This window comes from Pelobates fuscus, chromosome 1, assembly GCF_036172605.1.
Source record: "Pelobates fuscus isolate aPelFus1 chromosome 1, aPelFus1.pri, whole genome shotgun sequence".
Taxonomy (NCBI): domain Eukaryota; kingdom Metazoa; phylum Chordata; class Amphibia; order Anura; family Pelobatidae; genus Pelobates; species Pelobates fuscus.
In genome coordinates, this window is record NC_086317.1 from 158,137,174 (window position 1) to 158,163,480 (window position 26,307).

General features: G+C 44.4%; 1 protein-coding gene across 2 annotated transcripts in view; it reads left to right on the top strand.

Annotated features, from left to right (window-relative positions):
* Positions 1 to 26,307, top strand: part of LOC134608397 (N-fatty-acyl-amino acid synthase/hydrolase PM20D1-like) — an 81,200-nt gene that overhangs the window by 43,217 nt on the left and 11,676 nt on the right. Inside the window, exons 7-12 of one of the 2 annotated variants that reach the window (XR_010090740.1) lie at positions 4,296 to 4,371; positions 13,496 to 13,557; positions 14,892 to 14,970; positions 15,685 to 15,756; positions 15,984 to 16,061; positions 22,194 to 22,293. Coding sequence is in view for 1 of the 2 variants with exons in the window: in XM_063451188.1 (XP_063307258.1) it covers positions 4,296 to 4,371; positions 13,496 to 13,557; positions 14,892 to 14,970; positions 15,685 to 15,756; positions 15,984 to 16,149; positions 22,194 to 22,293 (555 nt within the window). In the remaining variant the exon portion in view is untranslated. Of the gene's footprint in view, positions 1 to 4,295; positions 4,372 to 13,495; positions 13,558 to 14,891; positions 14,971 to 15,684; positions 15,757 to 15,983; positions 16,150 to 22,193; positions 22,294 to 26,307 lie in introns of both variants that reach the window. The other variant, XM_063451188.1, reaches the window with a different exon arrangement.

The following is a 26,307-nucleotide window of genomic DNA, read 5'->3' on the forward strand; positions in this document are numbered from 1 at the left end:
GAGTATATATGATCGGATAGGGAAATCTGTCTGTCAGGTGGGGCAAAATAAATTGAGCCAAGAGCTCATTATATTGTGTATTTTGGAAGGTTTTCCACGTCAAGGCAAGTTCCAGGAAATGAAATAGGAATGGAGATGTAAGTAATGTCCGAGTTACCTCACCGGTCACCAATCATGGGGATTACCAATCTGCCAGACTGCCATTTCCCAGCCTCTGCTAGCTACTCCAGCAACAGTAATGCTGGCTGCTGCGCACATGCACACATTTTTATGACACGGCGCATGTGCGCTGGTGTAATGACAAACTGAGGCGAAATCACAGCTCTCTTACATTTTGGGGTGTAGTTAAAGCAATTAATCCCGCATCCTACAAAACCTCACAGTTTCTAGTGCACGGTGCTTTATTCTTATAAGGAAGACATTCCAAAATATCCAATCTCCTAATAAAATGAGACATAGAAAAGATTCCAGTCAAAGAACAATTTCAAGGGTCTATTACAGGTTATTTCTGTTGGAGACATCAGATGGATCTCTTTTTGAATGGTTATGGATTTTAAGAGAATCAACAGATGCATAGCTTACCAGAAAATATGTATGGAGACTATACCATTCATCATATTCTTCAAGAAAAAGATCTAATAGCTACTCTAGACCTAAAAGATGCCGATCTCCATGTTTTGATGGATGTGTCAGCAAGGAAATTCTTCGGCAAAGCAGTAATGGCAAAACAGAGGATGTTATATTGTCAATTCAAGGCCCTTCAATTTGGGCTCTCTACTAACCCAATAATCTTTACAAAGATTATGCTTCCTTTGACCTCTTACCTAGCACAACATGGAGTGGTACTGAAAACATACGTGGTTCCTCATGGCAGGTTCAAGACACTATAATAAAAAATCATAAAAAAAATTGTAAAAAAAAAAAAAAAAAATCAAAATCTATTGTTTAACTTTGAAATAGGCCCTTACAACAGTCATCGCTGCAGTAAAATGGGCAAGAGCCAGATTAAGATCTTTGCAATGGGATATATTGCAGACAGAGAACAAGGATCAAGAAGCATTGGAAGCAGACATGGTTATTTCAGGGAAATAATTTGTTAATGCTCTCAAAAATTCAGTTTCAAATACTAGGAAGGCATTCTATGAATATGGTAACAAGAGTGGAAAGCTATTAGCTAGAGCACTCAGAGAAGGTAGAAACAAATAGTTTGTTAGTAAGATACAACATGACGGCTGAACCCTGGTGACCCCTGTGGACAAAGCTGATGGGTTATACTAGTATTATGCAGCGATTTACAGCATCGATGAGAACACATCTCGAGACCTTGATCCCCTGGTCAGAGTGGCTCAACCATATTTTGCAATACATTACCAAGCCCGGAGATCACCCGGAGATCACTACCGCCCTCGAAGAACCAAACACACCGGATGGGGAGGAATAAATTATAAAAAAATGGGAAGAGCCCCGGCCCCGATGGTTTTATGTCAAACTATTACAGAACATATGCAAATTTGCTGACCCCACACCTTCTTCATATACTGAAACCTATTAAACAGGGAAACTGACTTAATTCTGCTACCTTACAGGCACATATTTTGGTGCTACCCAAGGAGGGGAAGGATTGTGTTAGAGCTACTGACCAATCTACCTGTTGAATGCTGCTTGCAGCCACATTTCCCTGGCCTCATCCACCCAAACCAGGTGGGTTTTGTCCTGAGAAGAAAGGCATGCGACAATACTACCAGAGTGTCAGGGTACCTGTAGTCTCTACCTCTGATAAGAGGAGAGACTTAGACGTTTTCCCGTTCAGAAGGGCTGTTTCCTCCGTTTCTCGCGGTTCCTCCGGTCGGTTACACGCCGGCCGCGAGGGATCCACGCCCTTTTATGACGTGACGCTCAGTAGCCGACGTCATGACGCCAAGCCTGCTCGACCTGTCACTCAAACCCTGAACACGAACCAGGACTCGTCGGGGGTGTGATTACCTCTTAGAACCGGGGTATTTAATAGTGCTTCCCGCATTTGCTCATTGCCCTGTCGTGGTTCTAGCCAGTCTAGTCACTCAGTGCTCTTGTATGTCTATTGTCTCTTTGGTTCTGACCCGGCTTGTTTGTATTACTCTGCTTATCTCTGTTATCCTTTGACCCGGCTTGTCTCTCGCTTACCTGTCTTCTCGTTCCCTCGACCTCGGCTTGTCTCTGACCATTCTCTACTTACTCCTTACGTTAAGTCTGGCCATTCTAAGGTCCGGTATACGTACCTACTACGCTTTGTACTCTGCGTGCTGGATCCCTGTCCCGATCCTGACACAGAGTTCTTAATATGATATACGATGCTTCAAAAGATTGAAGCCCCTCATTACTTATTTTGCCAGATGCGGAAAAGGTGGTCGACAAGGTAGATTGGTCCTTTCGTTTTGCGGTGTTGCGTCGAGTTGACCTGGGACCAAATGTGCTGGCTTCAATTTTGGAGTTGCACTTTGGTCCTTTTGCACGCTTGTGTGTGAAAAATGTCCTTTCTCATCAAAAAGGGCACTAGACAGGGGTGTCCCCTATCTCCCCTCCTATTCATATTGAGTGGTGGCATATGCGGATGACCTTCTTTTTTCTATCACAAATCCTACATACATATCAAATCTGAAAGTAAATTTTACGAAAGTAAATCAGATATTCTCAACCTTACATACAAGGTGCCACTGTGAAAACGGGGTGTAATTAAGGTGGTGCAGTGTAGCAATGAAGTATCTAGGCACCATGATAACCTCAGATCTTGTTTAGACATTCTTGCTAATCTTCACTCCCCCTACTAACTTGAGTTAGGCAGGACCTGCAGAATTGGTCTCTACAGCATATCACCTGGTTTGGCAGACTGGGAGTCTTGAATATGAACATTCTGTCTCACTTCCTGTACCTCTTACAATTTTTACGAGTCCACATCCCTCAGGACTTCTTCGAACAGACTCAACGGATGTTCCTGAAATACTTCTGGCGCATTCGCAAGGCAAACCTGCAGTACAACACCCTCATTAGGCCCAAAAGCAGAGGGGGCCTGGATTGCAAGACCTGGTCACATACCACAGAGCTATACACTTACAACAGATAGTAGAGTGGAATATTGCACCCCTGGACAAACTCTAGGCACATCTGGAAGGCCAATTCACTTACATGCCATAGCTGACCTAGCCTGGTGGCAACCTGGTGTTTGCCCTTCCCTTCTGAACCAAAATCCTGTGATCTTGGCTACTATGGTGGTGTGGAGAAAAGTGATGGGGGCGGAGGATGTATCCCTGCCTCTGTCTCCTCTAATGCCCATAACATGGAATTCTTAATTCCCATCGGCAGATGCTAAACCTTTTGTGACCTCACTAGGGCTCCAATAGCCTTTACGTCTAAGAGACATATACACACACGACTGGTAGAGTACCTTACATGACTTGAACATCTATACGCTGCCTTCACTACTGACACAATTCAGCTTTCATCAACTTTTACATTTCAGAACTAGCTTGCCTGACTCACTTCGACCCCTGACCACCTTCAAATCATTGTAGCAGCAGGATTCCCTTTCACCTCATGCGATTTCTATTCTATACGCTGACATAAAAACCCCACACGTGACATCCTCCTTCCATACTACACAAAATACTGGGAGCTAGACTTACAGCACTCGTTCACCAAGGATAAATGGCACAATATCTTTATGTTAACGTACAAAACATCCATTGGCCAAGTTTCAGGAATCTTGCTTTAAACTTCTCACACATTGCTACAATACCCCTGAAAAGATATCTAGATATGCGCACGAACAGGATCCCGAAGGCTGACGTTGTGGGAGGGAATTGGGCACGTTATTTCATGTTTTTCACTGGTTAGTTAATGTTACTATTGAGGGTCCTAGCATAATATAAAGTATTTAATTAAAGGGTCTGGGGGAGGCTCTAATCCTTTTTAATTTTCAGAACCTGTCCTTATAAAGCCAGAACATCTCTAGTATATTGCTCTTAATACTAAGGAAAATAATTGACAGTAAGTAAAACTATTGTTTAAAATTAGTTTGAAAGTAAAAAATGCTTTTTTGGGCATCTGATTTTATATCTATATCTGAGAGATATTTCTAATTGTATCCAATCATATAAGTATAAAAAAGAATGTTTGGAAATATCTTAACATTTAATGATAAAGTGATGAATTGTAAATGATGTACAATAGTTATTATTCCCAGCTAATAGTTATAAAATAAGCAGTTCACCAGTGTCTAGCATTCCTTATTCAAACCAAACTCTCTCTCCATTACGCAGACTGGAGAAGAATCCAATGCCGAACCTGTTTGGCGAGGGTCCTGAAAGATCTACGTTTGAAGATCTAGCAGGGGAGGTAAGATCCATGCTCATTATCTTGTTACCTGCATATGGATCACAACTACATAGCAATGTGCTGTGTCTGAATGTGTCATACTTCTGTGCATTTTATCTCTATGTAGTTATGTGATACATTCAGACACAGCACATTACTATCAGGGTTATTTACTAAAGTGACAATTCAAATGAATTATTAAATATAAGGCGACACTAGCCAAACTGAAAACATATCTGGCTTAGAATTTGTCCAGTTTGGCTATTTTGACCTTAAATTAGACATTTCTCTCTAAATTTTCAGTTTATTGAATTACCCTGCCAGTGTTCTACTGTTGTGTTAATTCCGTTTTCTTGAAACACATCCTTACCCTTTTTTTAAACTTTAGTTTCCATGCCTCCCCTCAATCATGTCATCCCTGCCTTCCTTCAAGGCTTCTTTCCTACATTAATTACCCCATTCCTTACTTGTGTTTCCTTTACCTCTGGTGCCCTGTGATTCTAAAGGCAAAAGCAGCTGCAACGTTGGTCCCTACACACGCATCCTTCACTCACTCATTTAAAGGAACACAAAAATGGGTGCGGAGCAGATATACCACCAATGAATACATCTAAATGCACCTGGCTGCTCACAGGCGGGGTTGTTTACCCTTTCCCCAGAATCAACCCATGTTCTTGCTATGGAATGATAATACTGTTAGCCAATATGGTGTAGCGCTAAATATCAATACAGATGAAGCTTAAAAATACCTTAAAAAGTATAGTACATTGATGATGGTAGATGTAATAAAATAGCTAAAAAAATAATACAGAGTCCAATAGTGTAAAATTAAAAAAACAGTGTGGAAAAAAAATCTATATATGGAACCACTCACATTCTTCTGAGCTAGAAACCTAGCTCAAGGATGAATAGCCTGTAGGTCCGTTTAGGCGACGTCCCACTCTTTTGGTATAATCTTTTCTGTAATCCTAAAATTAGGCTCAAACAAAGAACATATAAGGTGCAATATTGTATACTCAATTTAGGTAGGTGAATAATCAAATGAAATGATACTCACAAAGATGGAGCCATCAATAGGCTCAATAATAGCATAATGTGTAGTTAAAGGAGCACTATAGTGCCAGGAAAACAAACTCATTTTCCTGGCACTATGTAGTCCTTAGGTCCCCCCCACCCTCATGGCCCCCCTCCTGCTGGGCTGAAGGGGTTAAAACCCCTTCAGCCACTTACCTTTATCCAACGCCGGGCTCCCTCGGCGCTGGTGACCTCTCCTCCCCCTCCGACGTTGGCTCCCAAGTGGAGCCGAATGCGCATTAGAAACGCCCATAGGAAAGCATTACTCAATGCTTTCCTATAGACGTCAGCGTCTTCTCACTGTGATTTTCACAGTGACAATCGCGGAAGCGGCGTCTAGTGGCTGTCATTGAGCTGCAGTGGTCTGGGTGCCTATAGTGGACTACACTCCTATAAGCCGGAACCAAATGCCCAGAAGTGTGTGTTAAAAAATTACTATTTATTAAAGGGTATCTCCTAACAATATAAAAACTCAAACTTCCTAAGCATAAAAATATACAAAAAATAAATAGTAAGCAAGCACACTAAAAGGACACAATTGGCAATCCACATGTCTTATCTTTCTCTAATGATAATACTGTGTTTATAGCACTGTTAGTGCAAAGTGTATGTGTAAGGAGTTGGTAACTATCTTTCTACACCGCCCTCTAATCCTTCACTTGTCATTAACCTGTTTATTGCTGCCATCCTTAATTCATCACTATTCCATACTGCCCTGTTGCTTAAAGGAAAGCTGTCATATCTTTATTTCTTTTTTAGAATTTTTATTTTCACTTATAATATTTAAATATGTGAAGTGTGAAATAATATTAAAATTTGTAGAAATCCACACCTCTTTATCCTGCAGTTGGGTTCCTCCATTTTAGCTCCCTATCCATGATTGTTGTCAATTCTGTCTTTGCACCTGGCAGTCTGCACAGAAAGCATGCAGAGGAGAGTAAAAACAATGTTTAGATCTCTTCGTTCCTCATTTGCAACATTTGACCGGCTTTGTAATGTCTGAACTTGATTATGTTAAAATTTTCTATATTTAATACAAATTTCAAAGAAAACAGAGAAAACATGAATAAGGTTGACATAAGTTATTACAGATTTTTCAATGTTTTATTCAATGGTGTAAATTTCACTCCTTTCACAGTCAAATCTCACATTTATATAGGGTTTATTGTATCCTGTCCTATTTACTTGACATTTGCACAGACGTTATTCGGCATGTGCTTAAACTTTTATATAAACCTTTGTACAGACGATATTCGTCATGCACTATAACCTTAAACTGAATAAGACACGGACACAGTTAATTCTGTTGGAGTATAAAGTCCACAGCTTTTATTAATTAAATTATTAATTAAATTATCATAAATTAACATAATTTAGGGTCATTGTCCAACTATACATTAAATTACTATACCCCCCACACAGTACCCCTGACAATGACCCTACCAATTGAACAATATATAACAAATAACAATTCACTTGAAACACGGCCTACCAAAGAGGCCCCACATCATATTGTTAACTGTAGGGGTGTACCTCGGACACCCCTACACCCACAGGTTCGTCGCCACCGAAGAGCTAGAACCAACCAGTCCTTAATTCCATCAGGCCTACACCTCGGCCTGTCCAGTCCAAACTCTACGCCAAATTCCAATTTCTACTATGCCCTGTTCCGCCGCTGTGACTGAAACGGAACTGCTAAACCTAGGGAGGGTGGGTGGGACAATTTACAGGTAAGAAAGGTTCTGGTTAAAATGGCCCCTATTCTAAAATGGCTGCTCTTTATACTCCCTGTCTCCGCCCCCAAGCTCCATTAAACTAATCCAACCCCCAAACACTAGCACCTGCCCACTTCCTGGCTCTGTCAAGGCCCACTCCTCCTACTGCGTTGTTCCATGGGCTTCATGACATTTGCACAGACGTTATTCGGCATGTGCTTAAACTTTTATATAAACCTTTGTACAGACGATATTCGTCATGCACTATAACCTTAAACTGAATAAGACACGGACACAGTTAATTCTGTTGGAGTATAAAGTCCACAGCTTTTATTAATTAAATTATTAATTAAATTATCATAAATTAACATAATTTAGGGTCATTGTCCAACTATACATTAAATTACTATACCCCCCACACAGTACCCCTGACAATGACCCTACCAATTGAACAATATATAACAAATAACAATTCACTTGAAACACGGCCTACCAAAGAGGCCCCACATCATATTGTTAACTGTAGGGGTGTACCTCGGACACCCCTACACCCACAGGTTCGTCGCCACCGAAGAGCTAGAACCAACCAGTCCTTAATTCCATCAGGCCTACACCTCGGCCTGTCCAGTCCAAACTCTACGCCAAATTCCAATTTCTACTATGCCCTGTTCCGCCACAGCACATGGCTTGACCTCCTTAAGCGCATGTGCGACCCCCACCACACCTAAACAGGGCCTGCTCAATACCTTCGTGGAACCCAAGGTTCAACAAGTCGTTCCCCACCTCTGACAGGTGTACACCGTCCCTCCTGAAATACCCAGGTAACATGCCCTCCAACTCTCTGTGACGCACCACTACGCCCCCAGAACGTCTAATGAAAACTGACATCATCTTATTCACCTTACCCCTCGATCGAGCTATTGCAGCCGGGTCCCTGGCGTGCCGCCACGCAAAACGCGGAACCATTTCAGACCACACCACCACCACGCCAGGAACCAGCTCCCTCAGTCGATCTACATCCCTTTTCATCCTTCTCACCAATTCCCTTTGTGGAATCCCACCTAGGTCGTTCCCTCCTCCATGAATCAATACCACATCCGGGACCGACCCTCCAACCACTTTCTGAAACAAGAAATTACACAAACTCTGCCAACCTGCTCCCCTGAAACCAAACCAACATAGAGTCACTCGTTCCAAAGGAAAGCCCAGCTGTGATCCGCTTCTGCGAACTGCGGCCCTCTTCTCCGCCCAGTACACATACGAGTGGCCCAGCAACCAAACTTTCAAACCTGAAAAGAGACAAAGTTAGTGGCAGAAAAAGGCAACGTCCCCATCCCCAGCTACTTGCACCCTAGCAATTACACCAACATATCAGGCCTTACATACGAGCGGAATCGCACGGACTCCCACCTCCCAATTTGCTTGATCTTCTCGTCCCCCAGACCTAAACGCGCAGCCTCCGTCGCTGCCCCAATGCGAAAGGAGTGCGTCCCAAATTGACTCGGCTCCAAACCCATTCTCTGCAGACCCATTCGAAACATCCGTAGAAACTGAAATCTCGACAACGCTGAACCATCGGCGTGTAAAAAGAAACAACTCTTACCTTCTGGCCGCACCTCACAGTACCTTTTGCCACAAGCCACCGGGCAAGCCTCCGATCCTGGCAACTCATACAGTACCACCGCACGGCCCTTGCCGTACACGTCCGTTTTAGACCGGCGCAGCCATATCTGCACCTGATCAATACCCACGACCACGTCCTTGAACATCAAACCGCCGTTCCCCAACTTGTTGGCACTCACCAGCTCACTAATGCGAAAAGCCCCAAAAAACGCCCAGACAAACGCCCCGGAAAATAGTGTCACTTCGAAAGGGGAATTACACAGATCAATCAACACACTTAACAGGTTTTGCAAAACCGAAAACGACACCGGTCGCCTCGGGTCCGCGAGCTTCTTACCCTTCTTAAAGCCCTTCAAAGCCTGGCGTATTAGAAAATTCTTCGTAATGTCCTCCCACCCGTTGAACTTGAACAAAAACGCCATGGCGGACATGCACCTATCTATCACGGCCGGCGACGCTTGTTTAGCAAACAAGCGACACAGTACCCACAACAGCACGTCCACCCTCTGCCCTTGCGAACTGTCACCCCCTACCTGCTGTACCGCCTCGTCCCATTCTTTCCACACCTTGACATAGCCAGACCACGTGCTCGGCGCAAGAGAATTCTTTATACACTCCCCAAGCATGCGGTCCCGAGCTGCCACATCTCGCCAGGGCAAGCCTGCCCCTGTGCCAAAGCTTCCGGCGCCGCTTCCCGAAATCGTTCCCACTGAAAACGAGAAAGCGCATCAGCTACCACATTCAACATACCAGGGATGTGCCTAGCCCTAAACACCAAATTAGAAGACATACAAAGAAGGACAAAACGCCGCAGCAAACACAAAACAGGGGGGGACGACGCCGACAAACTATTGATCGCCTGTACGACCGCCATGTTATCTGAGTGAAATATAATATGCTTGTTGGATAACACCCGTCCCCACAAACTCACCGCTACCACTACCGGGAATAGCTCCAGAAACGCCAGATTTTTAATCAGCGAGCTTTGCCTCCAGGCCTCCGGCCATGGCTCAGCGCACCAGTGACCCCCCAGGTAAGCCCCAAAGCCTACGCTACCAGAAGCGTCGGTGTATAAACTAACAACCTCCCCTGATGCCGCCGGCTCTCGAAAAATCACCGTTCCATTAAAATCCCGCAAGAACCGGTCCCACACCATTAAATCTGCCTTCATATCCGCCGAAACCCTAATGTAATGCGACGGCAGCCGCACCTTACTCGTAGCTTGCGCGAGGCGCCTACAGAAAACCCTCCCCATGGGTATGACCCGGCACGCGAAATTAAGGCTCCCCACCAGCGATTGGAGCCCTCGCAGTGTCACTTTCTTGGCCCTCCCTACCGTGGCCACCAGCTCCCGCAGCCGTGACAATTTGTCCCCCGGTAACCTGCATTCCCATTTACAGGAGTCAATTTCTAAGCCCAAAAAACTAAGGCACGTCGTAGGCCCCACCGTCTTGTCCTCCGCCAAGGGAACCCCTACTTTATGCGCCACCCACTGAAACACGTCCAATATCTGTTTACAGCGGTCCGAATCCCTCGGGCCCACGCAAAGAAAATCATCTAGGTAATGCACCACCGCACCCTCTGCCGATTCCGTCCGCACAACCCACTCCAAGAAGGTACTAAACTTCTCGAAATAGGCGCACGAGATCGAACACCCCATAGGCAGGCACAGATCAACAAAATATTCCCCTTCAAAACAACACCCGAGCAGATGATGGCAGTCCGGGTGTATCGGGAGCAGTCGAAATGCCGCTTCCACATCCACCTTTGCCATCAGTGCACCATGCCCCAGCCTCCGAACCAACTCGACTGCCTTGTCAAATGACGTATAAGAGACGGAGCTAAGAGCCGTGTCGATGTCATCATTCACCGAAGCCCCTTTTGGGTACGATAAATGGTGAATCAACCTGAATTTGCCTGCCTCCTTCTTGGGGACCACGCCCAACGGGGATATTCGCAAATCGGGCAATGGCGGTGCCAAGAACGGCCCTGCCATCCTCCCCAGTTGCACTTCCTTACTCAGCTTGTCCCTCACCACCTCTGGGTGTTCCCGCACTGACTTAAGATTCCCACATAACGTACCAGGTCCCCTAACTACGTAGGGAATAAAGAACCCTTCCCGAAAACCCCGCCACAAGAAAATAGCATCTTCCCTGTTAACGTATTGCCTTAGCCAAGGCAACATCGCGTCTATTTTCACCGGAGACGCTCCCAACGGGAGCTGCGGTGGCTGCCGCCCCTGCGGGCCCGCTTCCCCCGCCAGACTTACCCTTTTTGAAACAACGGTTGACACCGTGGGACCCCCCGCAGCCTGAGCATTCGTGCCGGAACCTGCAGTTATTTCCCCATTTGCAATGTCCTTCGTTGAACATCCAACAGAAACCTTTCTTTTGCCCAGCCGACCCGGCCCCTGAGGCCGTGCCGGCTGCCCCAGGAAAGGGCGCCGCCTTCTGGGCCATCATAAGGCGCATCCATAACGGCAGGTCCATTTGGTCCCACCGCATGCTCGCATTCGCTGCCAGCCGCTGACGAAATTGTTCGTCGTACCTCCACCAAGCCAAACCTCCGTAGGTCCGGTACGCGTCACCTATCCCGTCCAAATAACAAAATAGTTCTGAGCAACGCCCCGGCGCCTTCTCCCCGATTACGCTAGCTAGAATGCAGAAGGCCCTCAACCAATTCCCAAAGGTCTTAGGTATCTTGCGATACCTCCGCCTTTTCTCCTCTTCCTCCTTTTTAGCATCCTTCTTATCCTCCTCCTTCAAGTCTAAAAACTCCTCTAGGGGAAGGAGGGAAAATATCTCCACAAACTCACCTTTCCATATCTTCTCCTTCACTTCTATTTTTAAATGACATCCGAGGGGGCCCGCGAAGGACACGTGCACATTCTGTCGCGCCGCATCCGGGACATCACCTACCTCCCGCTCTTCGCCCCCTCCTTCCAACCCAGACAAATCAGCCCCGGCTCCGGACTCACCTCCGCCATGCACGGACAGCTGTGTAACCCCGAGCCCTGTAGCTATGTCCCGGCTACTCTCTCGTGCCCACACCTTCCCGAACTGCGCAGGCGACCCCTCTTTCCCAGACCAAGAATCTAAAAATGTTCTTAAATCATTCAACAACTGTCCTGGGTGTCGTGTGTGTGAGAACTCACCACTCGAACCTCTGGCCGTAACTGGCTGCAGAGGCGCTGTCCTTCCGTCCACCTTTTCAGGCACCGGAGAATCCCGTTGTCGCCGACTCCCATCCGCCTGGACTCGCCTCGAGACCGTAGGGGTATTGCTCCGAGACCTGTAGGGAGAAGGAAATCTGGGTAGTCTGTCCTGAACCTTCCTCACCCGCCTTTCCTCCCTACGTTCCTCCCAATCCTCCTCCGCAACGCTGCGTCTCGCAGGGCGACTGCCCTCACGAGATGATCCCCTCCACCGATCACTGAGCCTCTCTCCCGGCGAACCCGATCTTCTCCGCTGACTCCTCCTCATGCTATCCCTGGAATCACGCCTCCTGCAACATGAGCCTGCTAAGCTGCACCCGCTCCGCGCAGGTGATCCTTCCCTGCTCCCTGAACTCCTTGCTCTGCTCTTCGAAATGCTGCGCCTGACGCCAGAGAAGCGTCGTTCTGCTCTCCACTCACACCCCGAGGCCTCCCTGTCATGAAGCTGACCCTGGGAGCGGCCAGATGGGCCCTCCCGCCTACCGCTGACATCCCTAACCAGCTGAGCAGTTTGAGCACCCTGTCCCTCAACTGTCAGTGCCGAGCCTGGCCTCTCCTCGGCCGTCTGCCCCATGTCCGATTCATCTCCGCTATCCTGGCAGCCTGCCGTGTGCCCAGACCTACTCGCTTCTTGTGAGGTCCCCTTGTCCCTGCATCTGTCTCCCTGACCTGCCTCAGCCTGAGACGTCCCTGCCCTCACACTGCTGTCCTGGCCTCCCCCCACAGCTTGAGGGGCCGTCATACATCCGCCATCACCATCACACCCCTGCCCTCCAGCATTCGCACTAGTGGCTGACTCACCGGGACGTGTCCGCTTCGTGCCGCCGCTCACATGACTCCCAGCCGGCCTGGCCTCCGTCCCGGCCGTCTTCCGAGATCCGCCAGGACCGTTCCTCCTGCCAGCCGCGGAACCGCGTGGCTTAGATCCATCCGCCACCATGCGCTGTGCGGCCGTCCTCGCCAGGCCGCTGCCGCGCCCACCGGAGCGAGCCGTGCGCCTGCCTGGCTCTGTTGACCGGGCCTCACCCGGACCGTCGGTCACACCACATCCCGCCGAAGGGCTCCTCCTCCGCCGCGCTGCAGGCCCAGCGCCCGGGCTCAAACGCTGAGGTGGTCTCGTCCTCCTCGCCGGTCGACGGGCCGGTACCGCAGGAGCAGGCCCGGCAGTCCCCAACTGCTGATGAAGCCAATCCAGTCCTCTGTCCTTCACAGCTGCCCGAACACCATCCAGGATCTCATCTAGCGACGCCATAATCCTGCAGAAACGACAAAGAAAAGAACCTCGCCGACCTGACACAATTTACAGGTAAGAAAGGTTCTGGTTAAAATGGCCCCTATTCTAAAATGGCTGCTCTTTATACTCCCTGTCTCCGCCCCCAAGCTCCATTAAACTAATCCAACCCCCAAACACTAGCACCTGCCCACTTCCTGGCTCTGTCAAGGCCCACTCCTCCTACTGCGTTGTTCCATGGGCTTCAGTCTTGGTGATCTGCTTATGGATAATATGTATGTCTTACAGTTTGTTTTCCCCCTCAACATCGTGATGGCAAATCTGTGGCTTTTCTCACCCATCGTTAGCAGGTTAGCTATCTTTATGTTTTTGGTTCACCTGGATGAAACGGACACTGAAGTTCACGAAAACAACTTTAGCTTAAAGGAACACTATTGTGTATTCATGTATTCCTGACCCTATAGTGTTAAAATCACTATCTGATCCCCCTCCTTGGCTGTCATAATCAGAATTGATCATCTCAGCCAATCACAATGCTTTCCCATAAGAAAATCTGATGATCTCAGCCATTAGGTGGGGCGGGGGAAGAAGCATCTCCTAATAGATATGCATCAAATCAATACATCTCTATGAGGAAAGTTAAGCTGTAAGAAAGTACCTCTGGTGGCTGTCTGAGGAGTGGCCACAAGCAGTATTTTCTTTTCTCAGAAAAGGCAGTGTTTACAACAAAAAGCCTGCAGGGACATGGTATAGACACCAGAACAACTACATTAAGCTGTAGTTGTTCTAGTGACTTTAGTGTCCCTTTAATGAAGCAGTTTTAGTGTAAAGATCACTCTTCTGCAGTCTCACTGCTCAATTCTCTGCCATTTAGTAGTTATTTCACTTTATTTTACAGCCATAGTTACACTTATCTGCATGTGGCCTACAACAGTCTTCCTAAACACTTCCTGTAAAACATCTAATGTTTAAACTTCCTATGCAGCACAGTCTGTTTAATTTAGAATTTCTTATCTCGTGCACTGTTAGCTTGCTAGACCTTACATGAGCTTCCTGTGTGTGATTAAAGTTCAATTTAACGAACAGGAGAAAAAAAACTTGTGAAGCAAGATAACATCTGACTGAAAATGAAACCATTTTTCTTTCAGGGGACTTGTTGTTAGGGCTGCATGAACGGAAACAAAAGTGATTTAACTCCTAAATGGCAGAGCATTGATTAGTGAGACTGCAGGGACATGATATATACACCAAATCTGCTTCATTAAGCTAAAGTTGTTTTGGTGACTACAGTGTCCCTTTAATGTGTATGAACGTCTTAGAAACAAATTATACCCATGTGTGTGTTTTTTTATTTATGTTTTTAACATGTTTGACAACCAGATTATTACTATAAGATAACTACAGGTGATACTCGAAAAATTAGAATATCGTGCAAAAGTTCATTTATTTCAGTAATGCAACGTAAAAGGGGAAACTAATATATGAGATAGACGCATTACATGCAAAGCAAGATAGTTCAAGCCGTGATTTGTCATAAGTGCGATGATTATGGCTTAGCCTAGAGAGTATCACATGTACAGTTTGTCTTATATTTTGTATACTGTATCTTTAAAGTCACAAGTGTATGTAAGTTAGAATAATTGATTTGCTTAAAGCAAACTAAAGTATTTATGTTTAAATTCAGAATTCTGGAACAAACTCCGTCTAGTAATGCCCTTGTTCGAACAACTACGGCTCTCACTATATTCAATGCAGGAATTAAGGTACATTCACTGACTGTCTCCAGGTTTATCAGGTCAATTTAAATTGAAAATGATGACTGATGCCTGAAAAACTTTTATTCATTTTATTTTTTGGTGCATTCTCTAGCATGAACTGGTATTTGGTGTATAACGGATATTACATTGCAGTGAATTGTAAACTAAATTGAAATTTTTTAGCAAAATATAGCTAAATGGCACAATTTCCTATATTCACTTTTTTCCAACTTGCCCATTTTCTCTAACTTTTGCAATTCAATTTTCAGTTGACTAGAACTGTCTAGTAAATACAATGATGTAATATTACTCTTCTTTAAAACAACAAAGGTAAAAAATACCAAGACATATACTCCTTCGGTTTTTGTAAATCCCCAGACCAGGAAATTGCTCAGACGGGTCTGATACCATTATTTTTAGATGTGTTTGTGCATATCCCAGAAATTCTTGTCCATCAGAAGTTTATGGGACATTAGTTTAGCTGCCCGAATGCGCTAATACCAGGCCGTGACCTCTGAACTCGGCTCACACGTCCCAGGGTTCCTGCTCACACCTTTAGGGTTTTTGTTTGTACAACATATACCTGATCCACTTGCTGTTTCATTGTAGGTGTCCCTTTTGGCAATATTTATTGTGACCAGTTTTTGCTTCTATTAATTGTGCAATAAACACCTAAAACTAAAAAACTAAAAAGTTTTTTATTTTTGTTTTTCCCCACAGTCAAATGTGATCCCACCAACTGCCAGAGCTACTGTCAACTTCCGGCTGCACCCTGCACATACCGTGGAGGAGGTACGAAAATACCTTTTTAGTAATTTTACTCCTCCACGTCACTAAATCTCACATGTCACTGTTAAGTGTTTTCGTGATTGGACTGTATGGCAGAGACTGAAATTACTGTCTGTGAAATTGTTCCTTTTCACGTCACAGAAGGGGTTTCTCTTTATAGTATAGAGGGACTAAAAGTTATCAAAAAAATCTTATAGTGATTACTTGAGTTTTGTTTTCATTTTTTGTAGGTGTTGAACATTGTAAGAAATACCATCATGGATGAGCAAGTGGTCCTTTCAGTTGTCAGCGCATTTGATCCACTTCCAGTTAGTCCCTATGATGTGGAAAACTTTGGGTTCCAAACACTGAAACACACCATCTATGATGTGTTCTCAGGAGCACCAGTAGGTCCAGGTGAGTCTGAAACTCAGGAGAAAACTGACAGCAAGATAGAACTGACTGCAAGGGCTTTCAGGCAAACTGCACTACTTGCATTTGGTCCCTTACATTAAATTTAAGCTTAAAGGTCATACTATAGTCACCAAAATAACTTTTGCTTAATAACGCAGTTTTTGTCTATAGATCATGCCTCTGCAGTTTCACTGCTCAATTCTCTGCTCAATTCTCTGCCATTAAGGAACTTCACTTTTGTTTCTGTTTATGCAGCCCTAACCACATCTCTCATGGGTGTGACTGACAGAGCCTGCATGAAAACAATGGCTTAATTTTCAATCAGATGTAATTTACTTTAAAAGTTTTTCTCGCCTGCTCTGTAAATTTAATTTTATTTACATACCGGCAGGGCCGGACTGGGGATTCCAAAGCAGCCCTGGAAAAAAAAATCTATGCCAGCCCCATAAGTCATTGCGACATATATTGTCGCATGTAATATGTAAGACTATGTCTTGCCACCTTAGATGATTGATTATATATATATATATATATATATATATATATATTCCCCCCACGTCGTGCTGGTCTCCCCTCAACTGGCCCTGCCCTGGAAAAAAATCTATGCCAGCCCCATAAGACATTGCGCCATATATTGTTGCATGTAATATGTAAGGCTATGTCTTGCCACCCTAGATGATTGATTATATATATTATATATGTATATATATATATATATATATTGCTTACTCCAATATAAAATATTGGTCCTTCCTGTGTCAGTGCTTATTCCAATATAAAATATTGGTCCTTCCTGTGTCAGTGCGGATTGGCTGAGATCATCAAGCTTGATGATCTCAGCCAATCCGCACTGACACAGGAAGGACCAATATTTTATATTGGAATAAGCACTGACACAGGAAGGACCAATATTTTATATTGGAATAAGCAATATATATATATATATATACATATATAATATATATAATCAATCATCTAGGGTGGCAAGACATAGCCTTACATATTACATGCGACAATATATGGCGCAATGACTTATGGGGCTGGCATAGATTTTTTTCCAGGGCATGGCCAGTTGAGGGGAGACCAGCACGACGTGGGGGGGAAAAAAAGGTGAGTAAAAACACACATACACACACACATAGCATGACAGACACACACCATGACACAGACAGACCGTGACACAGACACACACACACACCGTGACACAGACAGAAACACAAACACCATGACAGACAGACACACCATGACACAGACACATACACCATGACAGAGATACACACATACCATGACAGACACACACACACACACACACCATAACACAGACAGACCATGACACAAACACACTCACACTATGACACAGACACACATTACATGACACATGCAGACACACACACACACCACGACACAGAGAGACCGTGACACAGACACACACACACACACCGTGACACAGACAGACACACACACATTACATGACACAGACAGACACACACACATTCCATGACAAACACACACACACACACCGTGACAGACAGAAACACACACACACACCATGACAGACAGACACACCATGACACAGACACACACACCATGACAGAGACACACACATACCATGACAGACACACACCTTAAAAAAGACACACACACACACACACTTTGACACACACACACCATAACACACACATACACACATTACATGACAGACACACACACACAATGACACAGACACACATTGCATGACACAGACAGACACACACACCATGACACAGAGAGACACACACACACCCCATGACACAGACAGACACACCATGACAGACAGAGACAGACACACACAATGACACAGACAGACACACACAATGACACAGACTGACACACACAATGACACAGACTGACACACACAATGACACAGACAGACACACACAATGACACAGACAGACACACACCATGACAGACAGAAACACACACACACACCATGACAGACAGACACACCATGACACAGACACACACACCATGACAGAGACACACACATACCATGACAGACACACACCTTAAAAAAGACACACACACACACTTTGACACACACACACACACACACACCATAACACACACATACACACATTACATGACAGACACACACACACAATGACACAGACACACATTGCATGACACAGACAGACACACACACCATGACACAGAGACACACACACCATGACACAGAGAGACACACACACACCCCATGACACAGACAGACACACCATGACAGACAGAGACAGACACACACAATGACACAGACATACACACACAATGACACAGACTGACACACACAATGACACAGACTGACACACACAATGACACAGACAGACACACACAATGACACAGACAGACACACACAATGACACAGACAGACACACACACCATGACAGACAGAGACACACACACACACAATGACACAGGCAGACACACACACACATACACTCACACTGACACACATAATTTTTACCTTTGTGCTGGCGGCCGCATGGGAAGCTCAGTTTGATGGTGGCTGTATGGGGGCGCTCAGCTGGCTCTTCTGGTGGCCGCAGAGGGAGCCGTTCTGGCAGCCGCTGGCTGGGGGAGCTCTTTTGGCGGCCGCAGGGGGAGCAGGCTATTCTGTCTCTGCTCCCCCGCCCTCGCGCGCAGCTTAATGAGACCGTGGCCGGAATATGACGTCATATTCCGGCCGCGGTCTCATTAAGCGGCACGCTGGGGCGGGGGAGCAGAGACAGAACAGCCTGCTCCCCCTGCGGCCGCCAAAAGAGCTCCCCCAGCCAGCGGCCGCCAGAACGGCTCCCCCAGCCAGCGGCCGCCAGAACGGCTCCCCCAGCCAGCAGCCGCAGGTCAGCCAGCTGCCTGCACGGCCCCAGGTGCCGACGGCCCACCGGGAAATTTCCCGGTATCCCGGTGGGCCAGTCCGGCCCTGCATACCGGAGGCTCCTACAGGGATTAGCAAGCTATAAATAGAACAGACAATAAGAAATTCTAAATAAAATAGAATTTGCAATAAAGGAAGTGTAAAAATTAGACATTTTACAGGAAGTGTTTAGAAAGGCTGTTTAAGTCACATGCATGGAGGTTTGACTAAAGCTGTATAAACAAACTGATATAGCTCCTAAATGGCAGAGAATTGAGCAGTGAGACTGCACAGCCATGATCTATACACCAAAACTGCTTCAATAAGCTAAGGTTGTTTTGGTGACTATAGTCAGGGCTGGCATGTCCATACGGCGGCACAGGAGACCGCTTCGGGTGCCAGAGCAGGGGGGGCACAAAAATCAGAATCCCCTGCCTATTGGTGTGAGGAGAGGGTGGTGGCAACAAAATGCATCTTTGCCTGTGTAGTCAAGAATCCTTGCACCTGCCCCGACTATAGTGACCTTTAACCCCTTAAGGACACATAACATGTGTGACATGTCATGATTCCCTTTTATTCCAGAAGTTTGGTCCTTAAGGGGTTAAGTAGGCATTGTAATAGAGCAGCAGGAAATGCTAGCAGAATGCTTGGTTGTATAGGGAGAGGTATTAGCAGTAGAAAGAGGGAAGTGCTCATGCCATTGTACAGAACACTGGTGAGACCTGACTTGGAGTATTGTACGCAGTACTGGAGACCGTATCTCCAGAAGGATATTGATACTTTGTAGAGAGTTCAGAGAAGGGCTACTAAACTGGTTCATGGATTGCAGGATAAAACTAACAAGGAAAGGTTAAAGGATCTTAACATGTATAGCTTGGAGGAAAGACGAGACAGGGGGGATATGATAGAAACATTTAAATACATAAAGGGAATCAACACAGTAAAGGAGGAGACTATATTTAAAAGAAGAAAAACTACCACAACAAGAGGACATTGTCTTAAATTAGAGGTGCAGAGGTTTAAAAATAATATCGGGGGGGCGGGGCCTGACTGCTAAGGGGAGCAGACGCATGTCGCTGCTGCTCCCGCTAATCAACTCGCCTAAAGCCGATTATCGATCGCCGGAGGCAGTAAACTGGAGTCCCGGTGCTCCCAAACGATAGGGGACATCGAGACCGACATGATGACACCACGCAAGTGGTTCTGTGTTCCGGACCCGACCCGCGCAAGTTTGCGGCCTACAAGCATGGTAGCGGTGGGAGAGACGGCCGCTCCCCCACTGCAGACACACACGGCGAGGCAAAACTGGAAACCCCGTTCCCCCCCCTATGGACCGGCGGGGGTTATCCCGGTCCCCACCGAAGCGACACACAGGGCTATGCGGAAGGCACCTGCCCACTCGGGCCTGGGCTCCGGACGCACCGGGCCTAGCAACTCTGCCGAAGTCCCTAGCCTGATAATTCCTGAAACCGCACAAGCCACAAGCCTGGATTTAATATTCCAACAATTCATGGAAAAGCTGGACAGAATCTTTGCAGCACCCCAAGTACACAACGTAGGTACAGAATGTGGGTCGGGGAAACGGAGTCGGAAAGGGCCTCCTACGGGCACCATATACCCTTCAGCGCCAATATCTAGTACCGACCGCCCTCCCGGGCCGGGGGTCACCAGGAGGCTAACTCCACGGCATCAACCACATCGCCGGAAGCCTAACCGCCGCTGGCGGCGACGAACCACCGGGGCTATCCGAAGCGCCCTCACAGGGAAGAACTCGGCCTCTTGTGGCACCCGAGTTCGTGGAACCAGGATGCAGACCCCACACGGAGCCTGGGGCCAAGGGGAGACCCGACCGCCCCTACACCCCCCCCGCACTCAACGCACACAGCCCCTCACAGGCAGCAGACAAGGATGGCGGTTCTCGTCAGGAATTGCCGGAGAGGGCGACTCACCAAGGCATCATCCCGACCACGATACCTGGCCCGTCCAGCCAGCACTCAGAGCCGGCATAGGCTGAGCATACCGAACTGTATGTACGATACTCCTGCTGACCTCACAGTGGAGGCTGGACTGGACTCTGTCGGACAATATATCATTTAACGTCTTATTAGCAGTATAGTGCTTAAGCATGCAGTGTTTACCTTCTTTTGAATATTACTAACAGATACTCACTGCTCACAATACTAATGCGTCTTAAGCTCCCGTTTACCAGTATATAATATCTAGACTAGGCCTCCAGCTAAGACTAACTAAATTTGTATACCAATAGTACTTCTGGTATATAGCCTGTTCCATCTGTTAAATGACGCATGCAACCAAAACAGTTTTAGGTCACCTTTTCTGTTTGTTCAGCTTGATTGTCTAGGCCTCTCCTTCTACTCTGTTGATGTACATAAACTTGTGTAGCAGTGTTCCATGCCTGATCAGCCTGACACCAGCTCAGAATACCTGTTTAGCCAGGTCGTGGGCCCCATAGCCTGTTTATCTCTGTTGTTTCCTTCCCAGACTACGCATAGATAGTATACCGTATGTTACTCATCAGTTATACGCTTGTTCCCTTTCCTTTATCGCTGACGGTATCACCGTAAAGTCCTAAGCCACCTTTCTCGTTACTATTTTACGCCGGATCTTAACTGTTTGGAAAGCGTACTTAATATAAAATAATGAGGCTCCCAATCGTAGGAGATGTACTACTGTGTTACAATGATCCCACTATGGACTTTTACTATGCATCCCCTCCTCTTCATTCTGTACCCCATTTAACCCTTGCCTCAATAAAAGAAAGATTGACAAAAAAAGAATGCAAAAAAAAAAAAAAATAATATCAGGAAATATTACTTTACTGAAAGGGTAGTGGATGCATGGAATAGCCTTCCAGCTGAAGTGGTAGAGGTTAACACAGTAAAGGAGTTCGAGCATGCGTGGGATAGGCATAGGGCTATCCTACCTATAAGATAAGGCCAGTGACTAATGAAAGTATTAAGAAAATTGGGCAGACTAGATGGGCCGAATGGTTCTTATCTGCCATCACATTCTATGTTTCTATGTTGTAGGCTGCACCAAACCACTGTTCACACATCCCATGCAGAATAGGATGAGGGATGCAGGTGAAGGTCTGAAGTCCTGGGCTCAACATTCTTTATATTCCTGTGTTTTTGTTCAGGTGTGTGTGTTGGGAATACAGACAGCCGCCACTTTGTAAACCTCACTGACAGCATCTACCGGTTCAGTCCCATAGTCATGAAACCAGAAGATTTAAGCAGGTAAACTAAGTGCCGCTACTTTTTCTTTCTTAACAAAAGTCTATTGTCGGGTGTGTCTATGGTGGATTAACTGACTCATAAGGTGTAATCTACTAAATTTAGAAAGTTCAAACAAAAGTGCAAAAATTAGTTAAAGCAGCCTTAGTGGAGTTCAAAAGCTAATTATGTTTAGTAACTTGGTGTCTCGTTTATCCCTTTGTTGGCTTTCTTCCAGCCTCATTTGTAAATCGTGGGTCACTTGCTTTTGCTTTTTAAAAAATTTTTTTATTGATTTTTAAATATAAGAATATCTAGATAAATTACATACACAAATTACATAAAACTTGAAAACGAGAGAAATCTCAATGTATCCTTCCTGGTAAAATAATTAATAAATAATAAATAAAGGGCATATCATACAATGTGTAACATCATACAATTCAAAGAGAAATAGAAAAATTATGAAAAGTTGGAGCAGCAGTGAAATTATTTTTTGTTTCCCGTATGGAGGCATTGGTAAAATGTATCAGTCTTTGTGAGGGTTTTCTCAGGGTCTCGACAACCCCATTAAATGGTCGCATCCAGTACATATATCCAGTTGTCCCATTTATTTTCTGAATACAAAAATTTGATGCAATTGCGCGTTCCATTTTGCACTGGAAATTGACTCTCTCTTTAATTTGCATTTAAATGCCATCGAAATATGTATCAGAAGTATTTTTTTGTTTGTTTTTAGCCATCATTGGTAAAAGGACCATCTCTATAGTCCTTTCCTGTTTTAAACTCAGGAGATCATTAATACAACAGAGCAGTATATTCCAGTTTGTTTTCATCACAGGGCAGTCCCACCATATATGTAGCTCCTCAGCCCTCTCTAAACCGCATCTTCAGCAGAAATAATTGTCCTGGGGATTCATCTTGGTTTGTTTCATAGGTGTTCAATACCATCTATTTAGTATTTTATAATGTGTCTCCCCTATATTGAGACAGTGTTCTGAAGAGTAAAACGTTTTCAGGTCATAATGCCATTCCTTAATATTAATCTATCTTTAAGGTCTCTGGACCACCTATTTTTTGCTTCAGGAATAGTTATCCCCTTAATGGCATTTAAAACTTTTATACATTTTGATTGTTGTTTGGTGTCTTTCCCCAGGTTAATAATACAATGTAATTTTTCCACAGGATCTAATAAGTTTCCCTTATACATTTCTGATTTTAAAAAGCTTCTAATTCTAATGTAATGCTAAATCTTGTGGTCTGGAATAGTATATAATTGTTGTTTATTCTGTTTTAAACCTAAAATCATTCCATAACATGGAGATTTTAGTAATTTCTTGATGTATCCACTAAGATATGTCTAAATTATCCATCATATGCGTAAGATAAGATAGAGGTAATGATGGCAAGATCTTATAATTTAGATTGATGTGTTTCTTAAAACGCTTCCAGAAATACAGCAGATTATCAATATTACATTTTACACACTGCTAACATTTAAAGGGACACTATAGTCACCAGAACAACTACAGCTTAATGTAGTTGTTCTGGTGAGTATAATAGCTCCTGTGGGGATATTTATGGGATAATAATAGTAAACAGTTGAGAATTGCCAACTATTTCAATTCTCAGATCCCAAAGATCGTTATCGTGTAAGTGAAATGTATTCCATATAAATAAAATCATAATTTGTTATAAAAATAGATACAATTTATTGTGACAATTTAAATAATAATAATAAGTAACATGCGTGACAATAATCAATGAATATTCAGTATAACATGGTATGCAATTAATGGCAATACACATCAATGGTTGACAATGATTTATGATAGTACTTCACAGATAAACGAAAGTGAAACTTACACACAGACACAGAGCTTGCAGCTTAAGGCCATAAAACTTAGCTAACAGTTAGAATAACCATTTCAATGCTGGCTAGACCTCCTAGGTACCGTATATACTCGAGTATAAGCCGAGGCCCCTAATTTTACCCAAAAAAACTGGGAAAACTTATTGACTCGAGTATAAGACTAGGGTGAGAAATGCAGCAGCTACTGGTAAATTTCTAAATAAAATTAGATCCTAAAAAAAATATATTAATTGAATATTTATTTACAGTGTATAATGAATGCAGTGTGTGTATGAGTGCAGCGTGTGTGTATGAGTGCAGCGTGTGTATGAGTGCAGCGTGTGTATGAGTGCAGTGTGTGTGTATGAATGCAGTGTGTGTGTATGAGTGCAGATTGTGTGTATGAGTGCAGTGTGTGTGTATGAATGCAGAGTGTGTGTATGAATGCAGTGTGTGTGTGTGTGTGTGTGTTGCAGAGCCTTGGTGGGGGTGGGCAATGTTTTTTTAATTTTTTTATTATTTTAAAAAAAAAATTATTATTATTTTTTTATTTAATGTAATTATTATTATTTTTTCATTATTATTTATTATTTAATTATTATTTTTTTTTATTATTACTAATTATTATTTTTTCGTCCCCCCTCCCTGCTTGATATATGGCAGGGAGGGGGGCTCTCCTTCCCTGGTGGTCCAGCATTGGCAGTTCAGTGGGGAGAGGGGGGCTGGCAGAGCTGTAACTTACCTTTCCTGCAGCTCCTGTCAGCTCTCTCCTCCTCCGCGCCGTCCGTGCAGCTCCTCTGTCAGCTCCCAGTGTAAGTCTCGCGAGAGCCGCACTATGACCCCGCGGCTCTCGCGAGACTTACACTGGGAGCTGACCGAGGTGCTGAACGGACCGGCGCGGAGGAGGAGAGAGCTGACAAGAGCTGCAGGAGAGGTAAGTTACAGCTCTGCCAGCCCCCCTCTCCCCCAGTCTGTATTATGGCAATGCAAATTGCCATAATACAGACTATTGACTCGAATATAAGCAGAGTTGTTTTTTTTTAGGTAATTAAGATCTATTCTCATGTAATTTTTTAAATAAAATAACATTTAAACCAGCTCATTAGTCATTTCCTGGAACCATCCAATAAGAGTAATCTACCATGTTCTATAAGCAGAATTTTAACTTGCCTAAACAGATATTTTATATTATTTTAGAGCAAATCAATACACCTGGATAAATGTCACGATATGCTAACATGTGATATGTCACATAAATACATAATTATTCTTTTCCCATCTGCAGATTGGGATATTATAACTATATATTCTTTAGTAACTAAGATTTCTAAATATCGAAATCTGATCGTGATTTATCCAGTCATATATCATGCTATTAGAAAATTTTTATTAATTTAGATTAATTAAATGAAACCAGTATAATTACCAGTTAGGTAGATTTTCTCATCATATGAGTAGGTAGTCTCAGGAACTGAATGGATGTGTGATGGTGTGTAAGAAATTCTGAGTGCCCTGGAGTGGATATCTGTCATGGATTTCTCTGCATTGCCCCCGACTGCTCACCTCTTTGCTTCTTTGCTTCCTTTGCATACCTCTCTCTTCCCTTTGTCTTAACTCTTTAAAGGGAAAATTCACTAGGTGATAGACCAATAGAAAACTGGAGGTGTGGTTACCTTCCAGATAGCAATTTAAGTATTTGGTCTATAGAGGGCAGTCTCGTCCCACTAAACATGCCTATCCAGGAAAGAGTTAACTTTTCCTGGTGGCTATTTTGATGTAATTTAGCTTATCTTTATGGTTATTTATAATTTAAGTTTTCTGTCAGTTCAAAGAGTTTCTTTGGGCTTTCTTCAGACTATGTGTCTGGCAATTCTGCTATAATTTCTAATATGACAGTTCGTAAACTAAGTATGACCTCTAATTACAATGGGATCTTATACAATATCGAAAGTAAAATTCAATTATTTAATCTTCTCTGTCATAAATGTCTGGGTTTAGAATTAATTATATTCCATTAGCATTTAGACAGTCTGTCCATCCCCCGTTCTCATTTCTTATCAATTTGGTTTGGATATACTAAGTATTCCTTTAGCTCTGGCAAAGTGGTTAGTTTTACAGAAGGGATAGAAATCTTGTGTCTTTTGTTAGCGTGAAGATAACAAAATGGAGTCTGCTCTGTTCAGAAT